This window comes from Oculina patagonica, chromosome 12 (genome assembly GCF_052425735.1).
Source record: "Oculina patagonica isolate OP01 chromosome 12, crgOcupat, whole genome shotgun sequence".
NCBI lineage: Eukaryota > Metazoa > Cnidaria > Anthozoa > Scleractinia > Oculinidae > Oculina > Oculina patagonica.
Genome location: NC_135769.1, coordinates 32256921 through 32268439, shown reverse-complemented (window position 1 = coordinate 32268439; position 11519 = coordinate 32256921). Strand labels below are relative to the sequence as shown.

At 37.9% G+C, this 11519-nt stretch overlaps 1 protein-coding gene across 1 annotated transcript; it reads right to left on the bottom strand.

Moving 5' to 3' along the window:
* Positions 1-1011: 1011 nt before the first annotated feature.
* Positions 1012-6766, bottom strand: LOC144633194 (protein disulfide-isomerase 2-like). The gene is made up of 8 exons (XM_078492007.1): positions 6545-6766; positions 6247-6444; positions 4899-5170; positions 4098-4202; positions 3280-3609; positions 2743-2863; positions 2256-2434; positions 1012-1692 (listed from the first exon to the last, which is right to left on the bottom strand). Exons 1-8 carry the CDS (start codon positions 6687-6689, stop codon positions 1486-1488), a joined length of 1557 nt encoding a protein of 518 aa, XP_078348133.1. The 5' UTR covers positions 6690-6766; the 3' UTR covers positions 1012-1485.
* Positions 6767-11519: the final 4753 nt, after the last annotated feature.

The following is an 11519-nucleotide window of genomic DNA, read 5'->3' as shown; positions in this document are numbered from 1 at the left end:
CTGATAAGTTTTTGACAAGATCACAGTGTGCTGTCTCCTACTCGTTCCGCAAACTCTGCCACAAAATCATGTTTTTCCCAATTTGGCACTAACGAGGCTATAACATCGCCGTTAAATGCAATCTACCAAATAAAAGATGACATTCACAATCTTTCATCATTTCTTTATATCTCTGTAAAATTTGAGCTTAATCGCACCCATAACAGCCGAGAAATAAGCGTTTTAAAAGATGCAGGTCAAGCAAAATTTCCCTTCATGAATTTATTCATGCTGTTGGTATCCCCCGCGACCTTAAAAACAATCTGAAGATTTGTGTAGTGCCTTGGCCTTGGGTGCTTTGTTCTGCGAACAAACAAACGTGTTTTACTCTTGATTTTTAATGGGTCAATTTTTATCCAGGGATTTTTTTGGGTTAAGTTGGCAGCCCTAGGGATTTTTTTGGGTCTTGGTTTTTGTTCCCATTCGATCATCCTGGAGGGGAGGGGTTTTCTTTGTCGAAACCTGAGCAAGAGGGAATTTATAGTCACGACATTTTAAAATCGTTTGTCCATTTCACCCGAGTTACATGTCGCAAACGTGAACCTGCCCGCAGGCTACCCCAAACAGAAAACTTACTAAAGCAGAAAAAAGTCCTTAGACGTAATACGGCAAGAGGAGTCTGGGGGCAACTGAGACGGATTGCAAACTTTTCCTTGTTAGCCCTGTCACGCGACGCTTTATGGTATTGCGTGACAAAAGGACCCAGGGCTCGTCAAGACAAATCTTGCTACTTCCTAGTGCGCCTGTCATAACTGTTTTCCGTTAATTAACCTTTCTCCTGAAGGACTTGCAAGAATGTCAGAGGTTTTGATTTTTGAATTCATTCAACCATAACTTCCCTAAGCTATAATTTTATGGACTCCTACATGGTGGACCGAAGTGGTCCTGCATTCTGTAGTTGCTCCCATGTAACTTTAACAAAGACTTTGACAACAATAATTACTGCTTGTAAAAACATCACAGCAAGAAATAATTTTAATGATAAGAATTTTATTTGAAAGCTTTTTCTTTTTCAGATTTTTTTTTTAAATTAAACCTTCACACCTATAAATGCCATAAATAAAATGGAAAGATTTATAAGCCTCGTGGTGGATGGTTAATTTTGAGTGTGGATGTGGACACACTTGCAAAAAAAACTTTGAAAACCTATAAACAGTAGTAACACAGACATGAAAAGTTTAAAACATTTTACCCTAACTAGCGTCATTGAGAAGTGGCTAAAGAATGTCCTTGTACTGATTAAGAGAAGTGATGCACTCTTACAGGGGTGTAGCTAAGTGTCAGTTACTGGAAAATTTCAAGCCTATGGCATTAACCTTGCGAAGATATCAATCACTAGTTGGAGTATTGATTTAGCTACACCCCTGCTTTCGCAAAGTGTTTCATTTAATTCTTATTCATGTAAGAAATCCTCTGGAGCTTGAATTAAACAGTAGATGTGCCATTTTACAGCTCATCCTTGGTTGCTTCTGTTGCATCAGTTTCGTCAGTGGCGTCAGTTCCCTCCTCTGGCTCTACTTCACCCTCTGTACCTTCACCTTCTTCCAAATCTGGGGCTGGTTCCTCGCCTTCCTTAGGTTCTTCAACTTTACCATCACTTTCAATAAACTTGACTAGATCGTCCAAGGTTCTTCCACCTTTGTAATCTACGATCTGAAGAGAAACAAGGAACCATTAACTACTATTATACATTCACCAGCTATCTTGAAATCCCAAACTATATATTGTACACTCATTCTCAGAAGATATCCCTCAGCCCACCCCACGATAAACCATCAGAGCCAAATATTAAGTGTTATCCAAGACAAGCATTCTAATCACTTTGAACAGTGTTAAGGATCTTGTACAGAGTGACATAACATCAGGGCTGCAAATAACAGTCGGTCATCAGACATTGGCCGACAAAAATTTGTTCATGTCCGACGAAAGCCCAAGTGTGGTCAGACATGATGTCTGGACCATTTTTCATAGTAAATTATTTTATGGCAACAATGAATAAAATTAAAACTTTTGTTTTTAGTGATGTCCAACCAAAATTTTGTTTTGTCTGACCAAGATGGTGTCTTGTTAGGACAAATGTCCTTTCAAGTGAAAAAAATTATTTGCAGCCCTGTAACAACTGGTTGAAAAACCACCAATGGCAGTGAATTTATGCAAGAAACAAAAAACAAGAAATAGTAATGCCTTATTTTATCTGCTCTGGTTGCGATACTTACCTCATCACTATCTTTGGGGAAATATTTAAGGGTAGGGAAGCTTTGGATCTTCACACTTTCTACTTCATTGGCAGTGGAGTCCATCTTAGCAATAACAATATCTTCACGGTCCTTGAACTTCTCTCCAAGTTCATCCCAGATTGGAGCTAACTTCTTACAATGACCGCACCATGGTGCATCTAACAGAGAAAAAAAAAACGAGACAAATGAGCATACAAAGCAAACATTTGAAGCCTCATGTACCTTGTCTTGTACTATGCTACTAAAAACAAAAAAAACCAAGAACATCTGAGATTTGATCTCAAATTTTATTTGGTAATTGTATCAGCACTGGATCACCACTGCGGCATGCCACCATTCTCCTTCTGAGGGCATTGTTCTCGTTAGACCAAACTTTCTTAATTGCAAGACATCCCCCAAGTCTGATTGAACATATGCAAACTAACCACTTTCCTCCCATGCCCAAATGGATTATCAACATACTCACAGAATTCAACAAAAGCAGCCTTGGTTTTGTCCTTAACTACTTCATCAAAGTTCTTTCCTACGAGAACCTTCACAGGTTTAGCATCCCAGTCTTCAGGGATATCTTGACTAAGCAAATGAGCCTGGAAATCAAAAGCAATAAAATAAGAAACAATCACACAGATAATAAGAACTACTGTACTGTCCTAGAAAACAGGAAATGTCTTAGGTCATATTATTGTTGGTGAAAAAGTTGACTTTTGAAAACAACTGGTTCAAAACATTGGCATGCCTTGTGTACAGTAAACTCTTGCCTTGCGGACACCCCGCTATTGCGGACACTCGCTATTACGGACAAAATCCAAATCCCCCGTGAAAGAGGTTTGACTTGAAATGACTCCCGCTATTATGGACTCTCACTATAATGGACACAAAACGATGCCCCATGCGTGTCTGCTATAACGAGAGTTGACTGTACAGAGAAATATCAGTCTTATACTTCTAGGGTTTATTTTTACATTCCAACAGCTTATCATGTCACTAAGACTCAAATAGTTACCTTCATTTTTCCACTAAGAACATCATTGACAAAAGTCTTGACATTTTCAGTGGTTAGTTCTGTAGTTTCTGGCTTATATTTCGTCATGTCATCATCTGCCAAGTTGATCAGACGGACAGTTGGGATCTCCTTAGCGTCAATTCCAAAGAATTCTGAGATACGGCTGTTGTCTTCTACATCAGAGTCAACGAGAACAAAGAGAACTTGTCCTTTAAAATCCTTGGCGGCTGCAGAGAATCCATCGTGGATACCCTGGAATTCATCTGCCTTTTTGCTGGCGAAAAGCAGAACATGTTTCTTTATTTCACCACCAAAAATCTTGGGTGCATTCTGAGAAGAAAAGAATGTCAGTGTTAAATTCCAATGCGAGAAGCATGAAGCAACTAGAGAAATTGGTATTCTCCTAGGAGCATTTTCTATTCTATCACAGGTGACTTCTTTGTGTATTTTGGCTACATTAACAATTTGTAAAGTGCTACATATTTTATAGACCTAGGTAGCAAGATTAAAGTGTGCTTCTTGAGGACAGTAATTTTATAACCACTGGCCCTTGAAAGTGCTACATTAACAGTAAGGCCAATGCACCTCTTGTGATTCTGATAAACAGACAATTAAGATATTATAAAGACTTGGAACAATCCCTATTGTAAGAACAACCAAGTTGTCTACCTAAAAACTGCCAAGGGAAATCTAAAAGCAGTTACGACAGGAGCTGAAGAGGGCGGGAATAACATCAAGTTTCATGTAGACTTGTGCGTGTGTTAGAATACCTTGGATCATATATTAAGGACTGGCTATCATCAATATTGATTTCATACCTCATCATTGAATTCCGTCACGAGAGGAAGTTGGTTGGCTTTGATAAACTTGACAATTTCTTCAGAGTTGTGTTCTCCATCGTAGTCATTACGTCCTTCATCAAACTAAAATCAGGACATCAACAATGCAAACTTAACAAAGATTCTTAATAATATTTATTGTAGCTTACAGAGTTTGGAAACTATGTGAACTGACCTACATTATTTTATTTATTTAACAGTTCTAACAAGAAATGTGGGCTTTAAACTACCTAGATACTGCTCTATCAGCTCTTTGTTGAATAAAAACAAAGCCTTCTAAATGCAATGCAACAATAATTATCTTGACAAGACTGTGTTTCCAAGTACTTTGCACTTCACAGGAAAAAAGTGTGAAAAACAAAGAAAAGAGGTCACAGAGAAACTTTAAATTATTTCAAAGGTTTGGTAATTCACACTTAAGACTTACATGTACATGGGATAAAACCCTAACTCATCTAATATGTCTTAAAATCTTATGGTCCAAATCTCATGTATCTAAATACTCCCATCTGCTGTGCTTTTCATACATTTCCTGTAACCCATGTTGGGAGAAATGGTTTTAAATCAAGTTTTTTCCCATAACATGATCAAGTTTTTTTATTCTCCTTCTCAAAACATGACTATTTATGATCAAAAGATAGACAGGTATAAATCTCTCATCATGGAGGCTGAAGGATAAATATGGTGTAATTTACACCCTCAGCATGTTAAAGAGTTTGTGGTGGGGAGCAAGAGAAGAAGTGTGAGGATTTCTTAGAATAGCACAAATCACAAACATACCTTTTTGAAAAGGACAAGGTTATCTCCTTCTACTTTGTGTTCTTTAGCAAGAGCCTCATCATTTACGAGTCCAAACTCGATATCATCAACACCCTGAGCGGCCTCGATGAAAGCTTTTGCAGCATCAGATTCTTTATCTTTGTAGAAGCCAACAACGACGACATCTTTCTTTTCAGTGAATTCCTTGATTTCATCAGCGGTTTTCAGATCTTTAGCTGGAGGGCCTGTCTTCTTCTCCAACCAAGTGATAATCTCATCAGCTGTACGGCCACCTGTTGGCAAAATACAGGTTAAGCAAGCATTCACTAAACAGAATTTACAGCCTTAATATTTAAGCAAAAAAAAAACAACAACAACAAACAAATAAATTATAAAATGATGTGGGCAAAGCATTATTATTAGTATTATAATAATTATTACAAGCAGAACTTGAAAATTTCCAAAATGTATAAGGATGGAGTTGTATTCTTGTGATTGGTCGCCAAGAAAAAAAGATCAATGGCAGAATATAATTTGCATTTATTAAATTTTAAGATTGAGGAACAAAGATATGATGAATCATCAGCAAGTGACGATGGACTTGTTTTTTGTTTTTAGCAATGATGATTCATCGTTTAACGGTTTTTTTGCCATCATATCAAAATTTGTTTATGTCTAAAATGTTTCTGACTAAAATGTGTTCTTTCATTATCAAGAGTTTCCTGTTTAAACATTGTGCAACGCAAAGCTAGTGAACCGGTGTAGACAGATAAAAAAAGCTTTTCTGATTATTGAGAAGATACATATCAACCCACATTGCACGGTTGATTTGTTCAACAAACTGAAGCCAGTTAAAAAGTTTGGTCATATCAACAGCTGCTATCACAAAAAGGATATTATTTTTCCAAGTTAATTTCGCATAAGTTGAATTTAGGAAACTGAACAAAGACACTTTACAAGTAGGATCGTGTTCACACTATTTAAAATAAACATCTGATTTGCTCAGCTAAAACAAGCATCTTTTGTATTGCCAATATAAAGATTCTATATTTCTTCCAAGACAAAGGACCACGTTTGCTTTCCCAAAAATTTAACCTTGTATAGAGTTACCGGAAAAAACTTTATCAAAGAAAAACACGATTTATAAGACTAATGAAAGATTATAGTTTTAATTGCTGCCAATTTTCCCAAACAAAATGTCCAGTTTATAGAAAACAACGAAGTCTCAACAATGAATATCTCGCATCTCAACAATGAATATTTCACAACTTTGTACAACAGCAAGTTGCACGTGTAGTAAAGGTGATTCGTGACGAAGCACACGAGTTTTCATTAGATCTAAAAAGAGCCACTCGATTTTTAAACTAACCTCCGTATTCTACCGGCTTTCCTGATCTGAAGAACTTGATCGTTGGATAACCGTGAACTTCGTATTTTTCACCAAGTTTGGTTTCGGCAGTGGCGTCTACTTTTGCAAGCTTGATGGCAGAACCCTGTTCTTTGAGCTTTCCAGCAGCTTTCGCATATTCTGGGGCCAGAGCTTTGCAATGTCCACACCATGGGGCATCTAAAACGGAGAGATACATTCACAAATTATAACCAAAAACGTGTCTTGCTATTGTATAAAGTGACTTTATAAAAGGGTCACAACGTGTACAGTTACTTACAAAACTCGACCAGAATATGCTCATTGTCGCTGATAGCTTGTTCAAAAACAGCCTCGGTTAAGACTAAGACATCTTCCTCTTCTTTGATGTCTTCTCCAAACGCGAGGGCTACTAAACTAAGTAACAACGTGAGATAAATCTTCATCGTGAAATTCTTTATCGTGCACACCGAAATGTTCGACTGTTCAACTTAGAAGACGACGACGAAAGAGGACCAAGACGTGGAACCACAAACCGGAAATTGTTTTACGTACCCGTCGTGTCTTGCTGTGATTGGCTGACATAACAGAGCCCGCGAACTGCAGTCACGGAAGTCTGACCGAATTGCTTAGTGACACGTCCGCGAAAACATATCACTAATTTATTTTCTACCAGCTGAATTCACTTAGAACATGCGAAAAAAGGCAGTCAAGACCGAAATAAAAAGAAACAAAAGAATTCCTTAAAACGAAATGGTAACCTTAGCAATGGACAAGCCTTCTGGGTATAGTCATTATAAAAAATCATTATATATTTTATTATTTTTAAGTCTTCCAAGAATGAAGGATGTGATATTAAAGATATCCTTTTGGACCACATATTTATTTAAATATATATCATTAACGCTTTGGTTATATTTTTAGAAAAGCAACCAACAACACAGCATTTGCCGTTCAGAGGGTATATTCACACAGAGGAAACAGGTTTTAAGTGCACATCACTCAAAGTGAAACATAAAACATGAAACAAAGTCATGACTCCATGACAAACTCTTTCATAAAACTCCACTTAACTAGCTCTTTGTTTGGAGAAACGATAAACACAGCTGTTAAATGCTGCTAAGTTCAGTTTGATCATTAGTAAATTTCGTTAAAATGTTATCAAACAACAGGCAGGCGGCAGTACCACGTATTAGCTAAGGAACTTTGGTCATCTTTGTGAGAGAACACGTTTTCACTGAGTCTTCTACAAACTATATATAAAAAAAATGTTTTGAATCAGCTTTGAGCCTTGGTAAGCGACCACTCGGCATAATAAACCGACTGAAATGCCGGTCAAACTTTTGTGAAGCGAATCAATAGCTCAGTGTATTTCCGTGTAACATGTCATATAACATACCGGGCCGGAGCTTATTTTATAATATCGCGTTTCCCCGTTGTTAGACTTTTTGGACAAATTTGTTGGAAAATTGTTAATATTCTACCAATTTTAATTCTGCTTTTCAGAAAAACCCTACAGTACTGCCATCTTCTCTTACTTCATGTATTTGACTACTTTTCGGGTGAATTTCAGACTCAAATTCATAACGCAAGGGGGGCGGCAAGAGTATACTTCTATACGGTAATGGACTAAATTTTAAAACATTTTTAAAGGTGTATACACGATCATCTACTCCCAAGACCTGCAAGCCGGGAAAGGATCAGTTCTGAGTAGAAATTGAAGATACGAGAATTTTTCTTTCAACTGTGGGAAGACAATGAAAACTCAGTCCTTCGACATTTATATAACCCATTTAATAGGATTGGTTCGTAAGCTCGGTTCGAGTTTTTGACACTTTGAGAAATTTGAATTACGTGAAGCTGCAAAGTCACGACAGTTGTAAACTTCTAATTGGTCTTGAGAGCTTTTAAATTATTCAATTAAACACAGTATCAACTATGCAAGGGCATACCCTGATCAAGACCGCCCCGGGTCAGATGTGCTCAAAATAAAGGGGTGGGGGAGGGGGAGGTAGGAATAGAGTGTAGAAGGGCCTTTTCTTACCTAGAACAGGGGGTGGGGTGGGTATGTATTCGGTTCTGCTCACATTCTTTAAATGAAAAGGGGTTGGCCCGGCTCCCCTATCGCAGACTCGCTACATTTTCACTGAAAACATAGAGTGTTCTGTCATTTAGAAAACTGAGAATACAAACATGGCTAAAAACAAAAGGTGTTTCTCGAGCCCGGCCAAGAGGAAACGTTTTTGCGGAAACAACTGTTTCCCATAACAGGAATCGCAGTGCTTCAGAAAACACTCATTTATTATTCCGAGAAGCATATGTCAGTCATGTCAACCACGCGGAAGGAAACATTTGTTTTTTTATGGGATACGATATCAGATAACTTTATAATAATTCCAAATAATCATCAGCTGATTGCTAAAATACAATTTCGCAGTCTGTATACTCTGCAGGTGGAGAACGCGTTGTTTCCTTTAAATTTCTTCCTACATTTGTCAAAAACATTTCCCGACTACTTTGACTCGGCTCACGCGACATTTAGTAGACTGATACTTCATATAGGTCTACACAAAAAAATTAAAACTGCCAGTGCCAGTCAAATTGCTCTAGATCATGATCTTATGAAGTTGACAAACACCGTGCTGTTTTGTGCAATGTTTCCGACCAGTTTTAAATTTTATGGCCAAAAAAGTGACTCAAAACATATCATTACTCTTACTCTTACTTAACTACTCTTACTGTCCCTACTCTAAAGAAGGATAAGCAAAAAAATAAATCAAATATCAGACTTGAAGGAAGTGAGGAGTGGAGGGGGACAGGGGGCCAGGAGCCCGGGAGAATAGAAGACTCGTAGAAGGCGGGAAGCGGGAGAAGAAAGGGCGGAAACTGAGAGAAAATGAGAAAAGCTGCGGAACGTTACTTTAATATCATGTGTAGTAGAAATAGCACAGAGGCGGGAAACACTAAAGAAAGGTTGGGAACAAGGAGTAACAACAGGAAACAATTTTTTGTAAACATGTTTCCATAAGTGTTTCCTCGTTCCATGCCGCAAGGGAAAAACGGAATGTCTCTGCCGTGTGGTAGAAATAAATTTTGCTTCTTGCAGACAAAATTGACGCTGGAAACAATGCTTCCTGTATAGCGAAAATTAGACACAATGGGGTTCATAGCAAAGATACTATGATCCTTTTGAGACACATTTCCACGTTTCCCAACAAGATTCATGAATAAGAAACATTTTTCAAAGAGATTAAAAATAAATTTTAAATTTATGACTTTAATTTGATCCAGACAGAAACGTTACTAGTAGGCGATTTGTTGGAACTATGGCTATCCGCTGGGGGGGGGGGGGGGGGGGGGGGGGGAGGGACTACTTATCAAGTATCACCCGAGTTTTTTTTTATTTCCAGGAGGCCTTTCGGCTTCAAACTATCATGTGTTCGACAAGATAATGGCCTTGCGTACTGGTGTGAAAGTGTAAATTAAATTCAGAGTTTCTTTCGACAGGGAGAGCATTTGGGAAACGCGTCTTTGCCTTTTGCGTTTTCCTGTTAAGTTTTGGGCGCGTTTTGGAAAACGCAAAAGGCGAGAGACACGTTTCCCAAATGCGCGCTCATGAATTACACAGGTACCTTCTATGCAGGCTACAAAACACACTTCTTGATCAATAAAAGTCTTTCATGCATAATTGAAAGACGTGTTTCCATAAGTGTTTCCTCGTTCCATGCCACAAGGGAAAAACGGAATGTCTCTGCCGTGTGGTAGAAACAAATTTTGCTTCTCGTCTTTCATACGCGCGCAGATAAAATGAAAGGTTTTGACTTTCAGTATGCACGTTTTCAACCACGCAACGTCTTATTGTGTAAAGCTTGTCAACTACTATCGAAGATTTCTGAAAAACGTTCGTGTGCAGTCCGATCTCTTCCGTGATATCACGAACGCAGAGTACATCCCAACAATCAAACGACTACTACCGCTAATTTCCGAAGAGCTCTGAAGTGGATCCTACAAAGGTTAGCCTGTTCCATCCTGGCTCGCGGTAGTTGGGGGGTGATCGCATGAGCGAACAAAGCGGTCAAGTGAGGGAAAAACTAGGGCTAGTCCGCCTCGTTTACCTTCGATCGCCTTCAACTACCGAGAGCCTGGAACACGCTAACTTCTCAGCACATGCGTAAGACGTATATTATGAAATCCCGTTATCATCAACAGAAGTAAGTAGAACAAGAGGGCAATAGATCTAGAGGACCTAGCTAATGTAAATTAAACCGGAAATCGACTTATTTAGCTACGAGCATTTCCCGCGCTTCGCTAGTTACGTATTTTGCTGTGATTTGGTGTTTACACTGTAATCTTTTATCCTTTTCTGGAACTTGAATAAGGTCGTAAAAACATTCTTGGTAAATATACCAGAAAATATGTCGTAAAATAGCTGAAATACTGTCTCTAAGGATTAATTCATTTGTTTACTTTTTCCAATGAATTAATCGCATAGAGAAGGCATCATCATTTTTTTTTTAGTTATAAAATCTTCCGCGCTGTGACCCTGTGAGTCTAGTTTGTTCGTGGAACGGCAAGGGCAAAAGTTACTTGGGTGAATAATTTAATGTAAAAAGATAAACTGTTTATTACAAATACTGATCGAGAAGAAATAATATTTCTGAAACGGAACACTGCTAAACAATGCGAGGAAAAAGTATTCCTGGATTAAGGCCAAATTTTTCCCGTCCCGTCCTCTGGCGTTTTCGCGCATCCAAGTAAAGATAGAGTAAATCTTTTTATATTGCCTGATTGAAGGTTAGCTGTCTTAGCTGGGACGAAATTAAAAAAAAAAAACAATAATAATAAAAACGTGAAGCAAGAATTGAAAATGAACCTTTTGAAACTAACCTGCAGTGATTTCGAGTGGTTTTGATCAAATGATTGACAACCCGAGCAAAAATAGAATTTATTATTCATATGTTACAGTCTCGTTTTTACCCTAAATAACACTGATTTTGTTGTGAATGAAAAGTTGTATTGATCAAATCAACAAAATTAAGTTTGATTTATGTTGGATAATTGCAGTTTTTACTTATTTATTGGTAGTTGTACTTGCAATTTCCGTGGTCTTATGACGGTGATAGTTTTACCTAAATTACAATTTACATGTTACGACTTTGACCAGAAATACACCTGCTACAAAACCAGAACTACCGTCAACATGTACAAGTGAAGTTTATTTTCTCAAGGAGATAATCTCCTCTTGCTTTACGGGATAGTTTTCCTGGTAAAAATGA